The following is a 22118-nucleotide window of genomic DNA, read 5'->3' on the forward strand; positions in this document are numbered from 1 at the left end:
GTGTATATGGAGGGGTACATGGAGGGTATATGGAGGGTATATGGAGGGGTATATAGAGGGGTATATGGGGGGGTATATCGAAGGCTATAATGAGGGGTATATTGAAGGGCATATGGAGGGGTATATTATAGGGGTATATTGAAGGGTATAGGTAGGGGTATATGGAGGGGTATATTGAAGGGTATATGGAGGGGTATATGGAGAGGTATTTTGAAGGGTATATGGGGGGTATATGGAGGGGTATATGGAGGGGTATATGGAGGGGTATATGGAGGGGTATATAGAGGGGTATATGGGGGGTATATCGAAGGCTATAATGAGGGGTATATTGAAGGGCATATGGCGGGGTATATTGAGGGGTATGTTGAGGGGTATGTGGAGGGGTATATGGTTGGGTATATTGAGAGGTCATGTATATTGAGGGCAATATGGAGGGGTATATGGAGGGGTGTGTTGAGGGGTATATGGAGAGGTATATGGAGGGGTATATTGGAGGGGTATATGAAAGGGTATATGGAGGGGTATATGGAGGGGTATATGGAGGGGTATATTGAAGGGTATATGGAGGGGTATTTTGAAGGGTATATGGGGGTATATGGAGGGGTATATGGGGGGTATATTGAAGGGTATATGGAGAGGTATTTTGAAGGGTATATGGGGGGTATATGGAGGGGTATATGGAGGGGTATATGGGGGGTATATGGAGGGGTATATGGAGGGGTATTTTGAAGGGTATATGGGGGGTATATGGAGGGGTATATGGAGGGGTATATGGAGGGGTATATGGAGGGGTATATTGAAGGTTATATGGAGGGGTATATTATAGGGGTATATGAGGGGTATATGGAGGGCTATATTGGAGGGGTATATTATAGGGGTATATTGAAGGGTATATCGAAGGCTATAATGAGGGGTATATTGAAGGGCATATGGCGGGGTATATGGAGGGGTGTGTTGAGGGGTATGTTGAAGGGTATATGGAGGGGTATATGGAGGGGTATTTTGAAGGGTATATGGGGGGTATATGGAGGGGTATATTGAAGGGTATATGGAGGGGTATATGGAGGGGTATATTGAAGGGTATATGGAGGGGTATATGGAGGGGTATATTGAAGGGTATATGGAGGGGTATATGGAGGGGTATTTTGAAGGGTATATGGGGGGTATATTGAAGGGTATATGGAGGGGTATATGGAGGGGTATTTTGAAGGGTATATGGGGGGGTATATTGAAGGGTATATGGAGGGGTATATTGAAGGGTATATGGAGGGGTATGTTGGAGGGGTATATTATAGGGGTATATTGAGGGGTATATGGAGGGGTATATTGGAGGGGTATATTGGAGGGCATGTGGAGGGTATATAGAGGGGTATATGGGGGGGTATTTCGAAGGCTATAATGAGGGGTATGTTGAAGGGCATATGGCGGGGTATATTGAGGGGTATGTTGAGGGGTATGTGGAGGGGTATATGGTTGGGTATATTGAGAGGTCATGTATATTGAGGGCTATATGGAGGGGTATATGGAGGGGTGTGTTGAGGGGTATATGGAGAGGTATATGGAGGGGTATATTGGAGGGGTATATGAAAGGGTATATGGAGGGGTATATGGAGGGGTATATTGGAGGGGTATACTAATGGGTATGTTGGGTGGTATATTATAGGGGTGTATGGAGGGGTATATTATGGGGGTGTATGGAGGGGTATATTGAAGGGCATATGGAGGGTATATAGAGGGGTATATTGAGGGGTATATTGAAGGGCATATGGAGGGGTATATTGAAGGGCATATGGAGGGGTAATTGAAGGGCATATGGAGGGTATATAGAGGGGTATATTGGAGGGCATGTGGAGGGTATATAGAGGGGTATATTGAGGGGTATATCGAAGGGTATAATGAGGGGTATGTTGAAGGGCATATGGAGGGGTATATTGAAGGGTATATAGAGGGGTATATGGAGGGGTATATTGAAGGGTATATGGAGGGGTATATGGAGGGGTATGTTGAGTGGTATATTATATGGTTGTGTTGAGGGTATTTTGACGCGTACATTATAGGGGTATGTTGAGGGGTATGTTGAGGGTATGTTGAGGGGTATATTATAGAGGTATATGGAGGGGTATATGGAGGGGTATATTGATGGGTATATGGAGGGGTATATGGAGGGGTATGTTGAAGAGAGTACGGAGGGGTATATTATAGGGGTATATTATAGGGGTATATCGAGGGATATTTTAGAGGGGTATATTAAAGGGGTATATGGAGGTGTAAGTTGAGGGGTATATTTTGTGGTGTATGTGGAGGGGAATATTATAGGGGTATATTGAGGGGTATGTTGAGGGGTATATGGAGGGGTATATTATAGGGGTGTATGGAGGGGTATGTTGAGGGGTATATTATAGGGGTATATGGAGGGGTATATTAAAGGGGTATATGGAGGGGTATGTTTAGGGGTATATTATAGGTGTTTGTTGAGGGTTATGTTGAGGCGTATATTATAAGGGTATGTTGAGGGGTATGTTGAGGGTATGTTGAGGGATATATTATAAGGGTATGTTGAGGGGTATGTTGATGGGTGTATTGATGGTTATATGGAAGGGTATATGGAGGAGTATATTGATGGGTATATGGAAGGGTATATGGAGGGGTATATTGCTGGGTATATGGAGGGGTATATTATAGGGGTATATTGAGGGGTATATCGAAGGGTATAATGAGGGGTATGTTGAAGGGCATATGGAGGGGTATATTGAAGGGGTATATTATAGGGGTATATCGAGAGGTATATTGATGGGTATATGGAGGGGTATATGGAGGGGTATATTGATGGGTATATGGAGGGGTATATGGAGGGGTATATGGAGGGGTATATTATAGGGGTATATTATAGGGGTATATCGAGAGGTATATTGATGGGTATATGGAGGGGTATATGGAGGGGTATATTGATGGGTATATGGAGGGGTATATGGAGGGGTATATGGAGGGGTATATTATAGGGGTATATTATAGGGGTATATGGAGGGGTATTTTAGAGGGGTATATTAAAGGGGTATATGGAGGGGTATGTTGAGGGGTATGTGAAGGTGAATGTGGAGGGGTATATGGAGGGGTATATTATAGGGGTATATGGAGGGGTATATTAAAGGGGTATATGGAGGGGTATATTATAGGGGTATATTATAGGGGTATATGGAGGGGTATTTTAGAGGGGTATATTAAAGGGGTATATGGAGGGGTATGTTGAGGGGTATGTGAAGGTGAATGTGGAGGGGTATATGGAGGCGTATATTATAGGGGTATATGGAGGGGTATATTATAGGGGTATATGGAGGGGTATATTATACTGGTATATGGAGGGGTATGTGGAGGGGTATATGGAGGTGTATGTGGAGGGGTATATGGAGGGGTATATTATAGGGGTATATGGAGGGGTATATTATAAAGGTATATGGAGGGGTATATTATAGGCGTATGTTGAAGGGTATATTACAAGGGTATATGGGGGGGTATGTGGAGGGTTAAATGAAGGGGTATTTTGAAGGGTATATGGAGGGGTATATTGGAGGGTATATGGAGGGGTATATTGGAGTGTATATGGAGGGGTATATTGGAGGGTATATGGAGGGGTATATTGGAGGGTATATGGAGGGGTATATGGAGGGTATATGGAGGGGTATATTGGAGGGTATATGGAGGGGTATATTGGAGGGTATATGGAGGGGTATATGGAGGGTATATGGAGGGGTATATTGGAGGGTATATGGAGGGGTATATGGAGGGTATATGGAGGGGTATATTGGAGTGTATATGGAGGGGTATATTGGAGGGTATATGGAGGGGTATATTGGAGGGTATATGGAGGGGTATATTGGAGGGTATATGGAGGGGTATATGGAAGGGTATATGGAGGAGTATATTGATGGGTATATGAAGGGTATAGGTAGGGGTATATGGAGGTGTATATGTAGGGGTATATGGAGGGGTATGTTGAGGAGTATATGGAGGGGTATGTGGAGGGGTATATTATAGGGGTACGTTGAGATGTATGTTGAGGGGTATATTATAGTGGTATGTTGAGGGGTATGTTGAGGGGTATATGGAGGGGTATGTTGAGGGGTATGTTAAGGGGTATATTATAGGGCTACATGGAGGGGTATATTATAGGGGTATATGGAGGGGTATGTTATAGGGGTATATGGAGTTGTATGTGGAGTGGTATGTGGAGGGGTACATTATAGGGGTATATGGAGGGGTATGTTGACGGGTATATTATAGGGTTATATGGAGGGGTATGTTGAGAGGTATATTATATGCGTATATGGAGGGGAATGTTGAGAGGTATATGGAGGGGCATGTTGAGGGGTATTATGGAGGGGTGTAAGATCAAGTTCGTATTTACAGTGACGGCCTACCAAAATGGCAAAAGGCCTCCCTGCGTGTTCACATCCTGGGATTAAAAATAAAATAAAAAATAGTGTTCAAAACACGCATCACGACAAGAGAGTTGAGCTGTTCTTATCTAATGATGTTCTGTGTTATGTCATTCTGTATTATGTTTCATGTTCTGTGTGGACACCAGTAAGAGTAGTTGCTGCTTTTGCAACAGCTAATGGGGATCCTAATAAAATACCAAATACCAAGTATAACACCACATAAAGAGAGAACTAAGACAACAACACAGCATGGATTCAATACATGACAACACAGCATGGTAGCAACACAACATGACAACAACATGGTAGCGACACAACATGGCAGCAGCACAACATGACAACAACATGGTAGCAACACAACATGGTAGCAACACAACATGGCAGCAGCACAACATGGTAGCAGCACAACATGGTAGCAGCACAAAACATGGTCCAAACATTATTGGACACAGACAACAGCACAAAGGGCAAGAAGGTAGAGACAACAATACATCACGCAAAGCAGCCACAACTGTCAGTAAGAGTGTCCATGGTGGAGATAAAACTGTCCAATTTGAGTGTTTGCTGCAGCTCATTTCAGGCACTAGCTGCAGCGAACTAAAAAGAGGAGCGGCCCAGGGACGTGTGGGGTTTGGGGACCTTTAACAGAATGTGACTGGCAGAATGGGTGTTGTATGTGGAGGATGCAGTAGATATCTCAGATAGTGGGGCGTGAGGCCTAAGAGGGTTTTATAATTAAGCATCAACCAGTGGGTCTTGTGACGTGTATACAGAGATGACCAGTTTACAGAGGAGTATAGAGTGCAGTGATGTGTCCTATAAGGAGCATTGGTGGCAATTCTGATGGCCGAATGGTAAAGAACATCTAGCCACTCGACACTACCCTTACCTGCCAATCTATAATCTCCATAATCTAGCATGGGTTGGATGGTCATCTGAACCAGGGTTAGTTTGGCAGCTGGGGTGAAAGAGGAGTGATTACGATAGAGGAAACCAAGTCTAAATGTAACCTTAGCCTGCAGCTTTGAAATATTCTGAGGGATGAACAGTGTACTGTCTAGCCATACTCCCAAGTACTTGTATGAGGTGACTACCTCAAGCTTTAAACCCTCAGAGGTAGTAATCACACTGGTGCAGAAAGGGGCATTCTTCTTACCAAACCACATGTCCTTTGTTTTGGAGGTGTTCAGAACAAGGTTAAGGGTAGAGAAAGCTTGTTGTAGAGCATTTAAGACAAAATCCTGGGAGGTGCCAGCTGAGTATAAGACTGTATCATCTACATATAAATGGATGAGAGAGCTTCCTACTGCTTGAGCTATGTTGTTGATGTAAATTGAGAAGAGCATGGGGCCTAGGATTGAGCCTTGGGGTACTCCCTTGGTGACAGGCAGTAGGTGAGACAGCAGATGTTCTGACTTTATACACTGCACTCTTTGAAAGAGGTAGTTAGCAAACCAGACCAAAGACCCCTCAGAGACAACAATACTCCTTAGCCAGCACACAGGAATGGAATGGTCTACTGTATCAAAAGCTTTGGCTAAGCCAATAAAAATAGCAGCACAACATTGCTTAGAATCAAGGGCAATGGTGACAATATTTAGGACCCTTAATTAAGGTTGCAGTGACACATCCATAACCTGAGCGGAAACCAGATTGCATACCAGAGAGAATACGGTAGACAGCAAGAAAGCCAGTCGGTTGATTATTGACAAGTTTTTCCAACACTTTTGATAAACAGGGCAAAAATAGATATTGGCCTATAACAGTTAGGATCAGCTTGATCTCCCCTTTAAATAAAGGACACACCGTGGCTGCCTTCCAAGCAATGGGAACCTCCCCAGAGAGGAGAGACATGTTAATAATGTCAGAGATTTTTTTTTTTTTTTTTTACCTTTATTTAACCAGGCAAGTCAGTTAAGAACAAATTCTTATTTTCAATGACGGCCTGGGAACAGTGGGTTAACTGCCTGTTCAGGGGCAGAACGACAGATTTGTACCTTGTCAGCTCGGGGGTTTGAACTCGCAACCTTCCGGTTACTAGTCCAACGCTCTAACCACTAGGCTACCCTGCCGCCCCATAGAAAAAGAAGATAGGCTTTGCGATGATAGGGGTGGGAGATTAGGAAATGTTGGACGGTTAAGGAGGCATGGCTGAGTCAAATAGGAATCCTGACTTAATGAAGTGGTGATTAAAGAGCTCAGCCATGTGCTCCTTGTCAGTAACAACCACATCATCAACATTAAGGGACATGGGCAGCTGAAGTGGTATTTTGGGCAGCTGTAAGGGTAGGTTGAGAGGTATATGGAGGGCTATTTCGAGGGGTATATGGAGTTTTTTTTAGGGGGGTATTTTGAAAATACTGGAAAGTAGAAGGCCCCAACACCCCAAAAATGGAACCATTATTTTGGTGGAGAAAACCGATTTATTTGAGGAAAACAGCTTCCTGTATTTCAATGTGTTTTGCCATGGGGCAGAGAGAAACAGTTGCAGTTTAAAGCCAATGTCCTGCTACTCTAGTCATTTTGACATGAAACTGAGAGAACATTTTGTAGTTTTTAAGTAACTGTCAAGTGAAAATCTAACTTTTAAAAGTTAACGTTCTGTCAACTCACAGCCAAATTATTTTGTTAATTCAGCCTATACTTGTGCTTGTGGCCAGAGCATAAATTGGAGAAAAAAAATGATTGCTTTAGAAATGCTTGCTATTTCTTCATAGGGGATGATGTCATCCTCCTGAGGAGGATGAGCTGGCTAATTAGCGGTCTACTCTATTCAATATGGCTGTCACTGCCCCAAGCCTTTCAACATGGCTGTCACTGCCCCAAGCCTTTCAACATGGCTGTTACTGCCCCAAGCCTTTCAACATGGCTGTTACTGCCCCAAGCCTTTCAACATGGCTGTCACTGCCCCAAGCCTTTCAACATGGCTGCTACTGCCCCAAGCCTTTCAACATGGCTGTCACTGCCCCAAGCCTTTCAACATGGCTGTCACTGCCCCAAGTCGTTCAACATGGCTGTCACTGCCCCAAGCCTTTCAACATGGCTGTCACTGCCCCAAGCCTTTCAACATGGCTGTCACTGCCCCAAGCCTTTCAACATGGCTGTAGCTGCTCCAAACTCTTACCCTCCATTAACAATTTATGTGATTTTCTGTTTGTTTACTGAGGTTTGCTAGTTATAACAATAAAATCAGCGGAGGGCCTGTTCTCTCTCTTTTCTTTCCTCCCTCTTCTCCTTGTCTTTCTCTTTTTTTTCTCCCTTCCTACTTTCCCTCCTTCTCAATCTCCCTCCCTCTCTGTCCCTCCTTCGCTTCCTCTCTCCTTCCCTCTCTTTATATCCCTCTCTCTCTCCCTACCTTGCTCTTGTTCTCTCTCCCGCACGCCCTCTTGTTGTCCCTACATCCCTACTCTCTCGCTCTGTTTTTCTCTCTCCCTCTCCCGCACTCCCTCTTGTTGTCCCTACATCCCTACTCTCTCGCTCTTGGCCAATTACCAAATCTTGCAGCCAGCCCGGCTCTCACTCCCATCCTTGGCCGGTGTTGGAATTAATTGCTGAGTATAGAGCAGCCTAGCAACCAGTCTACCCAGCAACACATAGCAACAGGTTGTCACCCCAGTTTTCCTTGTACGGATCCTCCTCTCTCGCTCTTTCTCTCGCTGTCTCTCTCTCTCTCCATCCCTCTTTCCTCCTCCCTTACACGAAAAGCGCTGACGCTAGCTAATGATACAACGACAGAAGAATACCGATGACATCATATTCCATTTCTTAGAGCTTAATGAAAAACATTCAACGGCTCCTGGTTTCCTTCAGTTAGAAAATGAAGTCTGGGGCTGAAGAAGGAATAACTTGGTTTAGATGCCTTGGCTCCCACGTGGAAACAAAAGGAAAAGATGTCACTGTGCTAAAGAATCAGAAAACATACAAACATAAAAGAGCACGCACATCAGGTGAGACAATATTTGATGAACTATTCTGTCGCAATTATCCAAATTTGACAGCTTCTCTCCATCTCTCACATGTTAATAAAACTCTAGTATATCTTTACAGACCTATGAAAGGCCTGTAGACCCTGGTCCCTGCAGCTCGGGTTAGTCTGGCTCTGGTCCAGCAGTGTAAAAGCAGTGAGTTACATATTGCTCCGGAATGTGGAGGGAAATTGAAAATAGAGTTAGAGGTACAAACAGGGAGGAGGATATTAAAAATAATGAAATAAAAGTAAGTTGGAGAGAAGAAGAAGGCCAAGGCTGAGACGCTGCAGGGGTTGTTAGGAAACCTGGAACTCTTTGGTCTGAGATAGAGACGTTATGAAACCAAGCTGGAGAACAGGACCCCAGGCTAGTGAAGGGCTAGAATGCACTGGAACCCAGGTATCTAGATGTTTAGAACAGACTGGAACTCAGGCTACTAGATGGTTAGAACAGACCAAAACTCAGGCTACTAGATGGTTAGAACAGACCAGAACCCAGGCTACTAGATGGTTAGAACAGACCAGAACCCAGGCTACTAGATGGTTAGAACAGACCAGAACCCAGGCTGCTACTAGATGGTTAGAACAGACCAGAACCCAGGCTACTAGATGGTTAGAACAGACCAAAACCCAGGCTACTAGATGGTTAGAACAGACCAGAACCCAGGCTACTAGATGGTTAGAACAGACCAGAACCCAGGCTACTAGATGGTTAGAACAGACCAGAACCCAGGCTACTAGATGGTTAGAACAGACCAAAACCCAGGCTACTAGATGGTTAGAACAGACCAGAACCCAGGCTACTAGATGGTTAGAACACAGTTGAGCATTAAGGGAGGGTGTGGTGTTGTTAGGGTTAGGGGAGGGAGTGGTATGGTTAGGGTTAAGGTTAGGGTTAGGGGAGGGAGTGGTATGGTTAGGGTTAGGGGAGGGAGTGTTATGGTAGGGTTAGGGTTAGGGAGGGTGTGATTAGCGTTAGGGTTAGGGAGGGTATGATTAGGGTTAGGGTTAGGGTTAGGGGAGGGTATGATTAGGGTTAGGGTTACGGTTAGGGGAGGGAGTGGTATAGTGTGGTATGGTTAGGGTTAGGGTTAGGGAGGGTGTGGTTAAGGTTAGGGTTAGGGAGGGTGTGGTTAGCGTTAGGGGTAGTGTTAGGGAGGGTGTGGTTAGGGTTAGGGGAGGGTGTGGTGTGGTTAGGGTTAGGGTTAGGGTGTGGTGTGGTTAGCGTTAGGGGAGGGTATGGTTAGGGTTAGGGAAGGGTGTGGTGTGGTTAGTTTGGGTTAGGGAGGGTGTGGTGTGGTGTGGTGTGGTTAGGGTTAGGGTTAGGGTGTGGTGTGGTTAGCGTTAGGGGAGGGTATGGTTAGGGTTAGGGGAGGGTGTGGTGTGGTTAGCGTTAGGGTGTGGTGTGGTTAGGGTGAGTCAGGAGATAAGAGGGCTCTCTAAGAGCAGGAGGCACCCTAATAGAGGGGAGATTTCTCTGCGTTTCCTTCCCACCACTCTAACTGCTAACAGCTGCTCTGGCAGGAACAGACCCGGGCCGGGTTCACTCTTCCTTTGCCCAAATGGCACCCTATGCCCTAGTAAGCCCCTAGGGCCCTCGTCCAAAGTAGTGCGTTATGTAGGGGATATAGTGCCATTTGGGACAAAATCTATGAATATACTTAATGTCCACTCCTCCATAACCTTATACCCCAGCCAGCCCACAGGGAGGCAGGCAGGGAGAACAAAGAACAATTGTTCCACAGAACTGATGTCCATCCAGACTTTGAAGTTTATCAAAGCTGTGCAGAGATTGCCTCTGGCAAGTGACAAGTCATTTTCTATCAGACAATGTAATGCAGATCTCTTTCTCTTTCTGTGTTCTCCATCCGTTCATCTATCCACACTGAAACAAACGTCTAATAGTTGGAGAGATGTGTGCTGTTCTCACTGGCTGTTCTCACTGGCTGTTCTCACCGGCTGTTCTCACCGGCTGTTCTCACCGGCTGTTCTCACTGGCTGTTCTCACTGGCTGTTCTCACTGGCTGTTCTCACTGGCTGTTCTCACCGGCTGTTCTCACCGGCTGTTCTCACTGGCTGTTCTCACCGGCTGTTCTCACTGGCTGTTCTCACTGGCTGTTCTCACTGGCTGTTCTCGCCAGCTGTTCTCAATGGCTGTTCTCACCGACTGTTCTCAATGGCTGTTCTCAATGGCTGTTCTCACTGGCTGTTGTCATTGGCTGTTCTCACTGGCTGTTCTCACTGGCTGTTCTCACCGGCTGTTCTCACCGGCTGTTCTCACTTGCTGTTCTCACCGGCTGTTCTCACTGGCTGTTCTCACCGGCTGTTCTCACTGGCTGTTCTCACCGGCTGTTGTCACTGGCTGTTCTCACCGGCTGTTGTCACTGGCTGTTGTCACTGGCTGTTTTCATTGGCTGTTCTCACTGGCTGTTCTCACTGGCTGTTCTCACTGGCTGTTCTCATTGGCTGTTCTCACCGGCTGTTCTCATCGGCTGTTCTCACTGGCTGTTCTCACCGGCTGTTCTCACTGGCTGTTCTCACCGGCTGTTCTCACTGGCTGTTCTCACCGGCTGTTCTCACTGGCTGTTGTCACTGGCTGTTGTCACTGGCTGTTTTCATTGGCTGTTCTCACTGGCTGTTCTCACTGGCTGTTCTCACTGGCTGTTCTCACTGGCTGTTCTCATTGGCTGTTCTCACCGGCTGTTCTCACCGGCTGTTCTCACTGGCTGTTCTCACCGGCTGTTCTCACTGGCTGTTCTCACCGGCTGTTCTCACTGGCTGTTCTCACCGGCTGTTCTCGTTGGCTGTTCTCACCGGCTGTTCTCACTGGCTGTTGTCACTGGCTGTTGTCACTGGCTGTTTTCATTGGCTGTTCTCACTGGCTGTTCTCACTGGCTGTTTTCACTGGCTGTTCTCACTGGCTGTTCTCATTGGCTGTTGTCACCGGCTGTTCTCATTGGCTGTTGTCACTGGCTGTTCTCACTGGCTCAGGCTGTATGAGAAACATATGGTAGGAACACACTCACATGTTGGCTGAGACAGCCAATAAGAGTTGCACATTTCCGGTATCTTACCTAACATTCCCATGTTTTCCAGAAATCCTGGTTGGAGGAGTCCAGATTTACTGCTTATTCCCTCCTGGTTCAGGAAACGTGGACATTTTGGTGAAGATTCTCGAATGTTGCAACCCTAGTAATAACGTGATATATTATTATGGCAGTTTCACACATTAATGTAGAAATGGAACTGTCAGGTTTTTTTATGCATTTGACAGAACATTAAGGTAAACTACAAATAATAGATATCCAATAACCAATCCTGAGGAATCAAATCAAATCAAATGTATTTATATAGCCCTTCGTACATCAGCTGATATCTCAAAGTGCTGTACAGAAACCCAGCCTAAAACCCCAAACAGCAAGCAATGCAGATGTAGAAGCAGGGTGGCTAGAAAAAACTCCCTAGAAAGGCCAGAACCTAGGAAGAAACCTAGAGAGGAACCAGGCTATGTGGGGTGGCCAGTCCTCGTCTGGCTGTGCCGGGTGGAGATTAAAACAGAACATGGCCAAGATGTTCAAATGTTCATAAATGACCAGCATGGTCGAATAATAATAATCACAGCAGTAGTAGAGGGTGCAACAGGTCAGAAGTAAATGTCAGTTGGATTTTCATAGCCGATCATTAAGAGTATCTCTATCGCTCCTGCTGTCTCTAGAGAGTTGAAAACAGCAGGTCTGGGACAGGTAGCACGTCTGGTGAACCGGTCAGGGTTCCATAGCCGCAGGCAGAAGAGTTGAAACTGGAGCAGCACGGCCAGGTGGACTGGGGACAGACTGACCCTAGCCCCCTGAAACATAAACTACTGCAGCAACTGGATGCTGAGACAGGAGGGGTCAGGAGACACTGTGGCACCATCCGAGGACACCCCCGGACAGGGCCAAACAGGCATAATATAACCCCACCCACTTTGCCAAAGCACAGCCCCCACACCACTAGAAGGATATCTTCAACCACCAACTTACCATCCTGAGACAAGGCCGAGTATAGCCCACAAAGATCTCCGCCACGGCACAACCCAAGGTGGGGTGCCAACCCAGACAGGAAGATCACGTCAGTGACTCAACCCATTCAAGTGACGCACCCCTCCTAGGGACGGCATGAAAGAGAACCAGAAAGCCAGTGACTCAGCCCCTGTAATAGGGTTAGAGGCAGAGAATCCCAGTGGAAAGAGGGGAACCGGCCAGACAGAGACAGCAAGGGCGGTTCGTTGCTCCAGAGACTTTCCGTTCACCTTCACACTCCTGGGCCAGACTACACTCAATCATATGACCCACTGAAGAGATGAGTCTTCAGTAAAGACTTAAAGGTTGAGACCGAGTCTGCGTCTCTCACATGGGTAGGCAGACCACTACATAAAAATGGAGCTCTAGGAAGTGGTTTATTAGGAAACCGTTTCACCATTTCAAATCACGACTACACTTCCTCTCAGCTGATCTGAGACAGACAGAGAGCACTAACAGAAAACAGTTGAGTTATTGTAATTGTACATTTGTAATCAGGTTCTACCCTCAGAATCATTATATACTTGTGAAAGCATCGAAATACAACTTCATATCATGCAATTAAATTGAAATGAGAATATGCAACGACAACAAAAATGGCACCGACTGGGCTGCTGTGCTGGCCCTCCGGGCTCAGCCAACCGTGGAACATTCTGTCAGAGCGACGGATTGCCCAAACCATTTTCATATTCTGCCTGGTCATTGGTCAGACAGATAGCTCCATTAAGAAGGCATCTGCACAGTCAGGCTTCCTTACTGACTGACTGATGACTGACTGTCTGACTGATGACTGACTGTTTGATGACTGACTGATGACTGAATGACTGACTGACTGACTGACTGACTGATGACTGACTGTCTGACTGATGACTGACTGTTTGATGACTGACTGATGACTGAATGACTGACTGATAACTGGCTGATGACTGACTGACTGACTGACTGACTGACTGACTGATGACTGACTGTCTGACTGATGACTGACTGTTTGATGACTGACTGATGACTGAATGACTGACTGATAACTGGCTGATGACTGACTGACTGACTGACTGACTGACTGACTGACTGAATGACTGACTGACTGAATGACTGAACCACTGACTGTCTGACTGATGACTGACTGACTGACTGTCTGATGACTGACTGACTGACTGACTGATGACTGACTGTCTGATGACTGACTGACTGACTGATGACAACTGACTGACTGACTAATGACTGATGACTGACTGTCTGATGACTGACTGTCTAATGACTGACTTTCTGACTGATGACTGACTGATGACTGACTGTCTGATGAATGACTGACTGACTGACTGACTGTCTGATGACTGACTGTCTGACTGATGACTGACTGTCTGACTGATGATTGACTGTCTGACTGATGACTGACTGACTGTCTGATGACTGACGACTGACTGTCTGATGACTGACTGACTGATGACTGACTGACTGTCTGAAGACTGACTGACTGATGACTGACTGACTGTCTGAAGACTGGCTGACTGTCTGACTGACTGACTGATGACTGACTGACTGACTGACTGATGACTGACTGTCTGAAGACTGACTGTCTGATGACTGACTGTCTGACTGTCTAATGACTGACTGTCTGAATGGTGACTGACTGTCTGACTGATGATTGACTGTCTGACTGATGACTTAATGACTGACTGATTGACTGACTGTCTGATGACTGACTGTCTGATGACTGACTGATGACTGACTGTCTGACTGATGACTGTTTGTCTGACTGATGACTGACTGACTGACTGACTGATTGACTGACTGTCTGATGACTGACTGTCTGACTGATGACTGACTGTCTGACTGATAACTGACTGTCTGATGACTGACTGACTGACTGACTGACTGACTGACTGATGACTGACTGACTGATGATGACTTAATGACTGACTTTCTGATGACTGACTGTTTGGTGACTGACTGTCTGATGAATGACTGACTGACTGACTGACTGTCTGATGACTGACTGTCTGAATGATGATTGACTGTCTGATAGCTGACTGTCTGAATACTGATTGACTGATGACAGATTGTCTGATGACTGACTGCATGACTGACTGATGATTGACTGACTGATGATGACTGACTGACTAATGACTGACTGTCTGACTGATGATTGACTGTCTGACTGATGACTGACTGTCTTTTGACTGACTGAGTGACTGACTGACTGACTAGCTGACTGATGACTGACTGATTGACAGACTGACTGACTGATGACTGATTGACTGATGACGACTTAATGACTGACTTTCTGATGACTGACTGTTTGATGACTGACTGTCTGATGAATGACTGATTGACTGACTGACTGTCTGATGACTGACTGTCTGACTGACGATTGACTGTCTGATGACTGACTGTCTGATGGCTGACTGTCTGATGACTGATTGACTGATGACTGATTGTCTGATGACTGACTGCATGACTGACTGACTGGCTGACTGATGACAGACTGTCTGATGACTGACTGACTGTCTGATGACTGACTATCTGACTGATGACTGACTGTCTGCCTGATGACTGACTGTCTGACTGATGACTGACTGACTGACTGACTGACTGACTATCCGATGACTGACTGACTAATGACTGACTGTCTGACTGATGATTGACTGTCTGACTGATGAGTGACTCTTTTGACTGATTTACTGACTGACTGGCTGACTGACTGATGACTGACTGATTGATGACTGACTGTCTGATGACTGACTGTCTGACGGACTGATGACTGACTTTCTGATGACTGACTGACGGACTGATGACTGACTGACTGATGACTGACTCTCTGATGACTGACTGACTGACTGTTTGATGACTGACTGTCTGAATGATGACTGACTGTCTGACTGATGATTGACTGTCTGACTGATGACTGACTGTCTGATGACTAACTGACTGACTGACTGACTGACTTACTGTCGGACTGACGATTGACTGACTGACTGATGACTGACTGTCTGACGACTGACTGACTGACTGACTGACTGTCTTATGACTGACTGACTGACTGACTGACAGACTGTCTGACTGATGACTGACTGATGACTGACTGTCTGACTGATGACTGACTGACTGACTGACTGACTGTCTGACTGATGACTGACTGACTGACTGTCTGATGACTGACTGTCTGATGATTGACTGTCTGACTGATGACTGTCTGACTGATGACTGACTGTCTGATGACTGACTATCTGACTGATGACTGACTGACTGACTGACTGTCTGACTGATGACTGACTGTCTGTCTGACGACTGACTGGCTGACTGTCGTATGACTGACTGACTGTCTGATGACTGACTGTCTGACTGATGACTGACTGTCTGACTGATGATTGACTGTTTGACTGATGACTGACTGTCTGATGACTGACTGACTGACTGACTGTCTGATGACTGACTGTCTGACTGACTGATGACTGACTGTCTTGCTCACACCTGTCTCTACTTCTTACTTTCTCTCTCTGTTATCTCTATTTCTCATTCTACATTTTTTTCTCTCATTCCCTTTCCTCTATCACTCCCTCTCTCTTCCCTCCTCTCTCTCTTCCCTCCTCCCTCTCTGTTCCCTCCCCCCTCTCTCTTCCCTCCCCCTCTCTCTTCCCTCTTCTCTCTCTCTTCCCTCCTCCCTCTCTCTTCCCTCCTCCTTCTCTCTTCCCTCTTCTCTCTCTCTTCCCCCCTCCATCTCTCTTCCCATCTCTCTCTCTTCCCTCCTCCCGCTCTCTTCCCTCTTCTCTCTCTCTTCCTTCCTTCCTCTCTCTCTTCCCTCTTCTCTCTCTCTTCCTTCCTCTCTCTCTTCCCTCCTCTCTCTTCCCTCCTCCCTCTCTCTTCCCTCCTCCCTCTCTCTTCCCTCCTCCCTCTCTCTTCCCCCCTCCCTCTCTCTTCCCTCTTCTCTCTCTCTTCCCTCTTCTCTCTCTTCTTCCCTCTTCTCTCTCTCTTCCCTCCTCTCTCTTCCTTCCTCTCTCTATCTCTCTCTCTCTCTCTTCCCTCCTCTCTCTTCCCTCCTCCCTCTCTTCCCTCCTCCCTCTCTCTCTCTTCCCTCTTCTCTCTCTCTTCTTCCCTCTTCTCTCTCTCTTCCCTCCTCTCTCTCTTCCTTCCTCTCTCTCTCTCTCTTCCCTCTTCTCTCTCTCTTCCCTTCTCTCTCTTCTTCCCTCTCTCTACTTCTTATTTTCTCTTCCTTTCCCTCCCCTTCTCTCTATGTCCGTGGTGAGGTTAATATGCCTAGTGAATATAATCAGTAGTATGTGTGCCTTTCCAACCCTCAGCTGGCCTAAAGCAAACAGGCTCGCTGGTAGACCCACCAATGGACTTTTCATTATCAGCTTTATGAAGAGTAATGGTCTGTTAAATAACTTTTAAGTACTTCTGTAAGCAGCCATCATCAGAGGAAAACCATGTTTGACAGTTGTCAAGCCAAAAGCAAACATATCATTCGCTACTGTAATGACCATCATAGCTAATCAATAGACAACATGGCAAGCTAAAAGCTATGCTAACATAGAAAGCCACTGTAAACAGCCCATCTGCAAACAGCCCATCTGTAAACAACCCATCTGTAAACAGCCCATCTGTAAATAGCCCATCTGTAAATAGCCCATCCAACCAACTACCTACCTCATCCCCATATCTGTTTTTTGTTTTTCTGTTCTTTTGCACACCAGTATTTCTACTTGCACATCCTCATCTGCACATATTCAGTCTCCAGTGTTAATTTGGTAAATTGTAATTACTTCGCCACTATTGGCCTATTTATTGCCTTACCACCTTACTTCATTTGCACACACTGTATATAGATGTTTCCATTGTGTTATTGACTATACGTTTGTTTATCCCACGTGTGTTGTTGTTTTTTCGCACTGCTTTGCTTTATCTTGGCCAGGTCGCAGTTCTCAACTGGCCTACCTGGTTAAATAAAGGTGAAATCAAATATAAAATAGCCAGCATAGTTAGCCGATACCCACCATAGCTAGCCGATAGCAATCATAGTTAGCCGATACCCAACATAGTTAGCCGATAGCAATCATAGTTAGCCGATACCCAACATAGTTAGCCGATACCCACCATAGCTAGCCGATAGCAATCATAGTTAGCCGATACCCAACATAGTTAGCCGATAGCAATCATAGCTGGTAGTTAGCCTAGCATGTACGCTATGAGAAGTGGCTCCAATACCTCCTAAGGCAATGGTCACCAACCTTTCCTGAGTCAAAATGCAAGCCGAGGTTTACCGCTCAGGTTTGTTTTTTATCTTGACTTCAAAAAATGCAAGCCTATGCAATAATAATCTATTAAAAACAGTACTGTAGCAATGGGGTTTGTGCAGTTGGCTATATGTCCAACGTATTATCACTGCATATTGTCTTTGATTGAATTGCCCTGTAAATGCATTGTTGTTTTGACCATTTCCAAAATTAGCCATCGATGGAGTTACGGACTTGTGGTTTTACATAAATGATCCATATTGGCCAATGATTATAATGGCGATTTTGATCAAACCATTAATCCATACATTACATCCATACATTGCCCCTGGCCTGAGACGATATAAGTTCAACATGTAGCTAGAGGCAGTAGGCTAATGTTAACTAGCTGGCCTGGGGAATCGTGGCGCATGAAAGGAAGCTGAGATGGAGGCTGTATTCAGTCTACTGGGTTAGAGGTTGAGATGGAGGCTGTAATCAGTCTACTGGGTTAGAGGCTGAGATGGAGGCTGTATTCAGTCTACTGGGTTAGAGGTTGAGATGGAGGCTAAATTCCATCTGTCAGTCTACTGGGTTAGAGGTTGAGATGGAGGCTGTATTCAGTCTACTGGGTTAGAGGTTGAGATGGAGGCTGTATTCAGTCTACTGGGTTAGAGGTTGAGATGGAGGCTGTATTCAGTCTGTCAATCTACTGGGTTAGAGGTTGGGATGGAGGCTGTATTCAGTCTACTGGGTTAGAGGTTGAGATGGAGGCTAAATTCAGTCTGTCAGTCTACTGGGTTAGAGGTTGAGATGGAGGCTGTATTCAGTCTACTGGGTTATAGGTTGAGATGGAGGCTGTATTCAGTCTACTGGGTAAGACTGACAGAGCCCCCCCCCCCTCCCCCAGCTGGCTGTTCTGCTAAAGAAACAAACACAGGCCTTGCTCTCTAAGCTTCTGAATGATAACAATAACAAACCACAATCACTCAGTTACAACCACATCCCAAATGGCTCCATATTCCCAATATAGTGCACTACTTAGACCAGAGCCCTATGGAACCCTATTCCCTATATAGTATATAACCTGGACACTTATAAGAAATTCCGCTATGGCCTCCAACGAACCATCAAACAGGCAAACATCAATACAGGACTAACATTGAATCGTACTACACCGGCTCCGATGCTGGTTGGATGTGGCAGGGCTTGCAAACTATTATGGTACAAGGGGAAGCACAGCCGTGAGCTGCCCAGTGACACGTGCCTACCAGATGAGCTAAATTACTTCTGTGCACACTTCGAGGCAAGTAACACTGAAACATGCAGCTGTTCCAGACGACTGTGTGATCACTCTCTCCGTAGCCGATGTGAGTAAGACCGTTAAACAGGTCAACATACACAAGGCTGCGGGGCCAGACGGATTACCAGGATGTGTACTCCGAGCATGTGCTGACCAACTGGCAGGTGTCTTCACTGACATTTTTAACCTGTCCCTGACCGAGTCTGCAATACCAACATGTTTCAAGCTGACCACCACATTGTCCCTGTGCCCAAGAACACTAAGGAGGGTGTATAGGGCTGTAGGAGGGTGTTTGGAGGGTGTATGGGGCTGTAGTGGGGTGTAGAAGTGTGTATGAGGGTTGGTAAGGTGTATGGGGGTGTAGGGCGGTGTAGGAGGGTGTATGGAGGGTTTAGGGTGGTGTATGGGACTGTAGGAGGGTGAATGGGCCTGTAGTGGGGTGCAAGAGGGTGTATGGGGCTGTAGGGGGGTGCAAGAGGTTGTATGGGCTGTAGGAGGGTGTATGGGGCTGTAGGGAGGTATAGGAGGGTGTATGAGGGTTGGTAGGGTGTATGAGGGTGTAGGGCGGTGTAGGAGTGTGTATGGATGTTTTAGGAGGGTGTATGGGCTGTAAGAGGATGTATGGGGGTGTAGGAGTGTGTTTGGGGCAGTAACAGGGTGTATGATGGTGTATGAGGGTATAGGATGGGGTAGGAGGGTGTATGGGCTGCAGGAGTGTGTAGGAGGGTGTATGAGTGTGTAAGGTGATGGACGAGGGTGTAGGAGGGTTTAGGGTACAGTGGTTGGGCTGTAAGGTGGGTTGGGCTGTAAGGTGGGGTGGGGTGTAGGAGGGTTTATGGGACTGTAGGAGGGTGCATGGGGGTGTAGGAGTGTGTATGAGGCTGATTATAGGCCCTGGTCTGGACTGCTTTGTGATTACAGGCCCTGGTCTGGCCTGCTTTGTAATTATAGGCCCTGGTCTGGCCTGCTTTGTGACTACAGTCCCTGGTCTGGCCTGCTTTGTGATTACAGGTCCTGGTCTGGCCTGCTTTGTGATTACAGGCCCTGGTCTGGCCTGCTTTGTGATTACAGGCCCTGGTCTGGCCTGCTTTGTGATTACAGGTCCTGGTCTGGCCTGCTTTGTGATTACAGGTCCTGGTCTGGCCTGCTTTGTGATTACAGGTCCTGGTCTGGCCTGCTTTGTGATTACAGGCCCTGGTCTGGCCTGCTTTGTGATTACAGGCCCTGGTCTGGCCTGCTTTGTGACTACAGCCTCTGGTCTGGCCTGCTTTGTGATTACAGGCCCTAGACTTCATCAGTTGATAAAGAGTCTTATGTTACCAAGACAACACCCTTTGACCCAACTCCCCTTCTCCTGGGTCAGTGTCATGTTTCAGACTGGAGTGGTCTGGGGGTAGGGGTGAAGGAGTGTCACGTCTGCCTCCCTTTCTCATTTCGCTTTCCCTCTTCCCCTTCTTTCCTCCTCCTACCTCATTATGGGTTTCGATGAAGGACGGCGTCAGAATCCGGCTCAATTATTCTGCCTCTCCATCTCCTTGCCATTGCATCTCCCAGCCTCTACCCCTCTCCCTACTCCTGTCTCCCCCTCCCTCCCTGCTACCCCCAGCACACCTGATGAGAGACCAGAGGATTTAGCCCTGCAATGGAATTTTAAATCAAAGAACCCTGTGGAGAAAATAATTATTTTGCCGGAGGGGGACGGCTGCCGTTTTACGGGCTCCTAAGCAGCTATGTTTTTTCGCATTGTTTGTAACTTTTGTACATAATGCTACCTACCGTCTTTTAGTAAAAATAACAACTGTGGGCCGTCATTGTAAATAAGAATTTGTTCTTAAAAAAGGTAAAAAAAATATAATACATGAAAAAAATTATATAAAAATTGCAATACAAAAAAAATGTATATAATTAGAACTGAAAAAAGCTTCTGGATATCAGAACAGGTTCTTCGTAATGATGAGACCAAGGCGCAGTGTGAATAGAGTTCCACATATTTTTTTAATACATCTAAACTCACTGAAACAAATACAAGCAAACAAAACGTGAAGCTACTAGTATGCACACAGGCACCTAACTGTAGACAAGATCCCACACCAGAAAGTGGGAAAAAGGGCTGCCTAAATATCATCCCCAATCAGAGACAACGATAAACAGCTGTCTCTGATTGGGAATCATATCAGGCCAACATAGACATACATAACCCCTAGACATACAAAAACCCCTAGACATACAAAAACCGAGAGTAGTCACACCCTGACCTAACCAAAATATATAGAAAGCAGAGATATCTAAGGTCAGGGCGAGACAGTACTCCCCCCCCCCCAAAAGGTGCGGACTCCCGGGCATCTACCCTCGGTGGCGGCTCCGGTTCTGGACGCAGCCCCCTCTCCCTTCACTGATCCCTCCGCTTCTGTGGAACCGGACCGTGGATCGTTGTCAGAGGAACCGGACCGGCGATCATCGTTGGAGGCTCAGAACTGGGAACCACCGCTGGAGGATCTGGACTGCAGCTCGTCGCTGGAGGCCCCGGACTGGGAACCACCGCTGGAGGATCTGGACTGCAGCTCGTCGCTGGAGGCCCCGGACTGGGAACCACCACTGGAGGATCTGGACTGCAGCTCGTCGCTGGAGGCCCCGGACTGGGAACTGTCATCGGAAGCTCGGGACTGTGGAGGAGCACTGGAGGTCTGATGCGTGGTGCCGGCACTGGTGGTACCGGGCTGATGACACGCACCTCAGGGCAAGTGCGGGGAGGAGGCACAGGATGTACTGGACTGTGGAGGAGCACTGGAGACACAGTACGTATGGTCGGCGCAGGATATACTGGGCCGTGGAGACGCACTGGAGGTCTGGAGCGTAGAGCTGGCACAACGATGGTTGCTCACTTTAGCCGGCAAGTGCGGGGCGCTGGCCCAAGATGCACTGGGCTGTGAAGACGCACTGGGGATACAGCGCATAAAGCCGGCGCAGTATATCTTGGTCCGAAGAGGTATACTGGAGATCAGGAGCACTGAGCTGGCACAACCCGTCCTGGATGGATGCCCACTCTAGCGGGGCAAATGCGGGGAGCTGGAATAGAGCGCACTGGGTTATGAATACGCACTGGAGACAACGTGCGCATCACTGCATAACACGGTGCAT

General features: G+C 46.8%; 1 protein-coding gene across 1 annotated transcript in view; it reads left to right on the forward strand.

Moving 5' to 3' along the window:
- The window catches only part of LOC149979904 (uncharacterized), a 42781-nt gene extending 21113 nt beyond the window's left edge, over nt 1-21668 (forward strand). The window contains exon 3 of the mRNA XM_090189081.1: nt 21358-21668. Within this exon, the coding sequence (XP_090045207.1) occupies nt 21358-21668 (311 nt within the window). The remainder of the gene's footprint in view (nt 1-21357) is intronic.
- Nucleotides 21669-22118: the final 450 nt, after the last annotated feature.

The sequence above is a fragment of the Oncorhynchus mykiss genome, chromosome 11 (genome assembly GCF_057628025.1).
Source record: "Oncorhynchus mykiss isolate SJ-2025 chromosome 11, ASM5762802v1, whole genome shotgun sequence".
NCBI classification, from domain to species: Eukaryota; Metazoa; Chordata; class Actinopteri; order Salmoniformes; family Salmonidae; genus Oncorhynchus; species Oncorhynchus mykiss.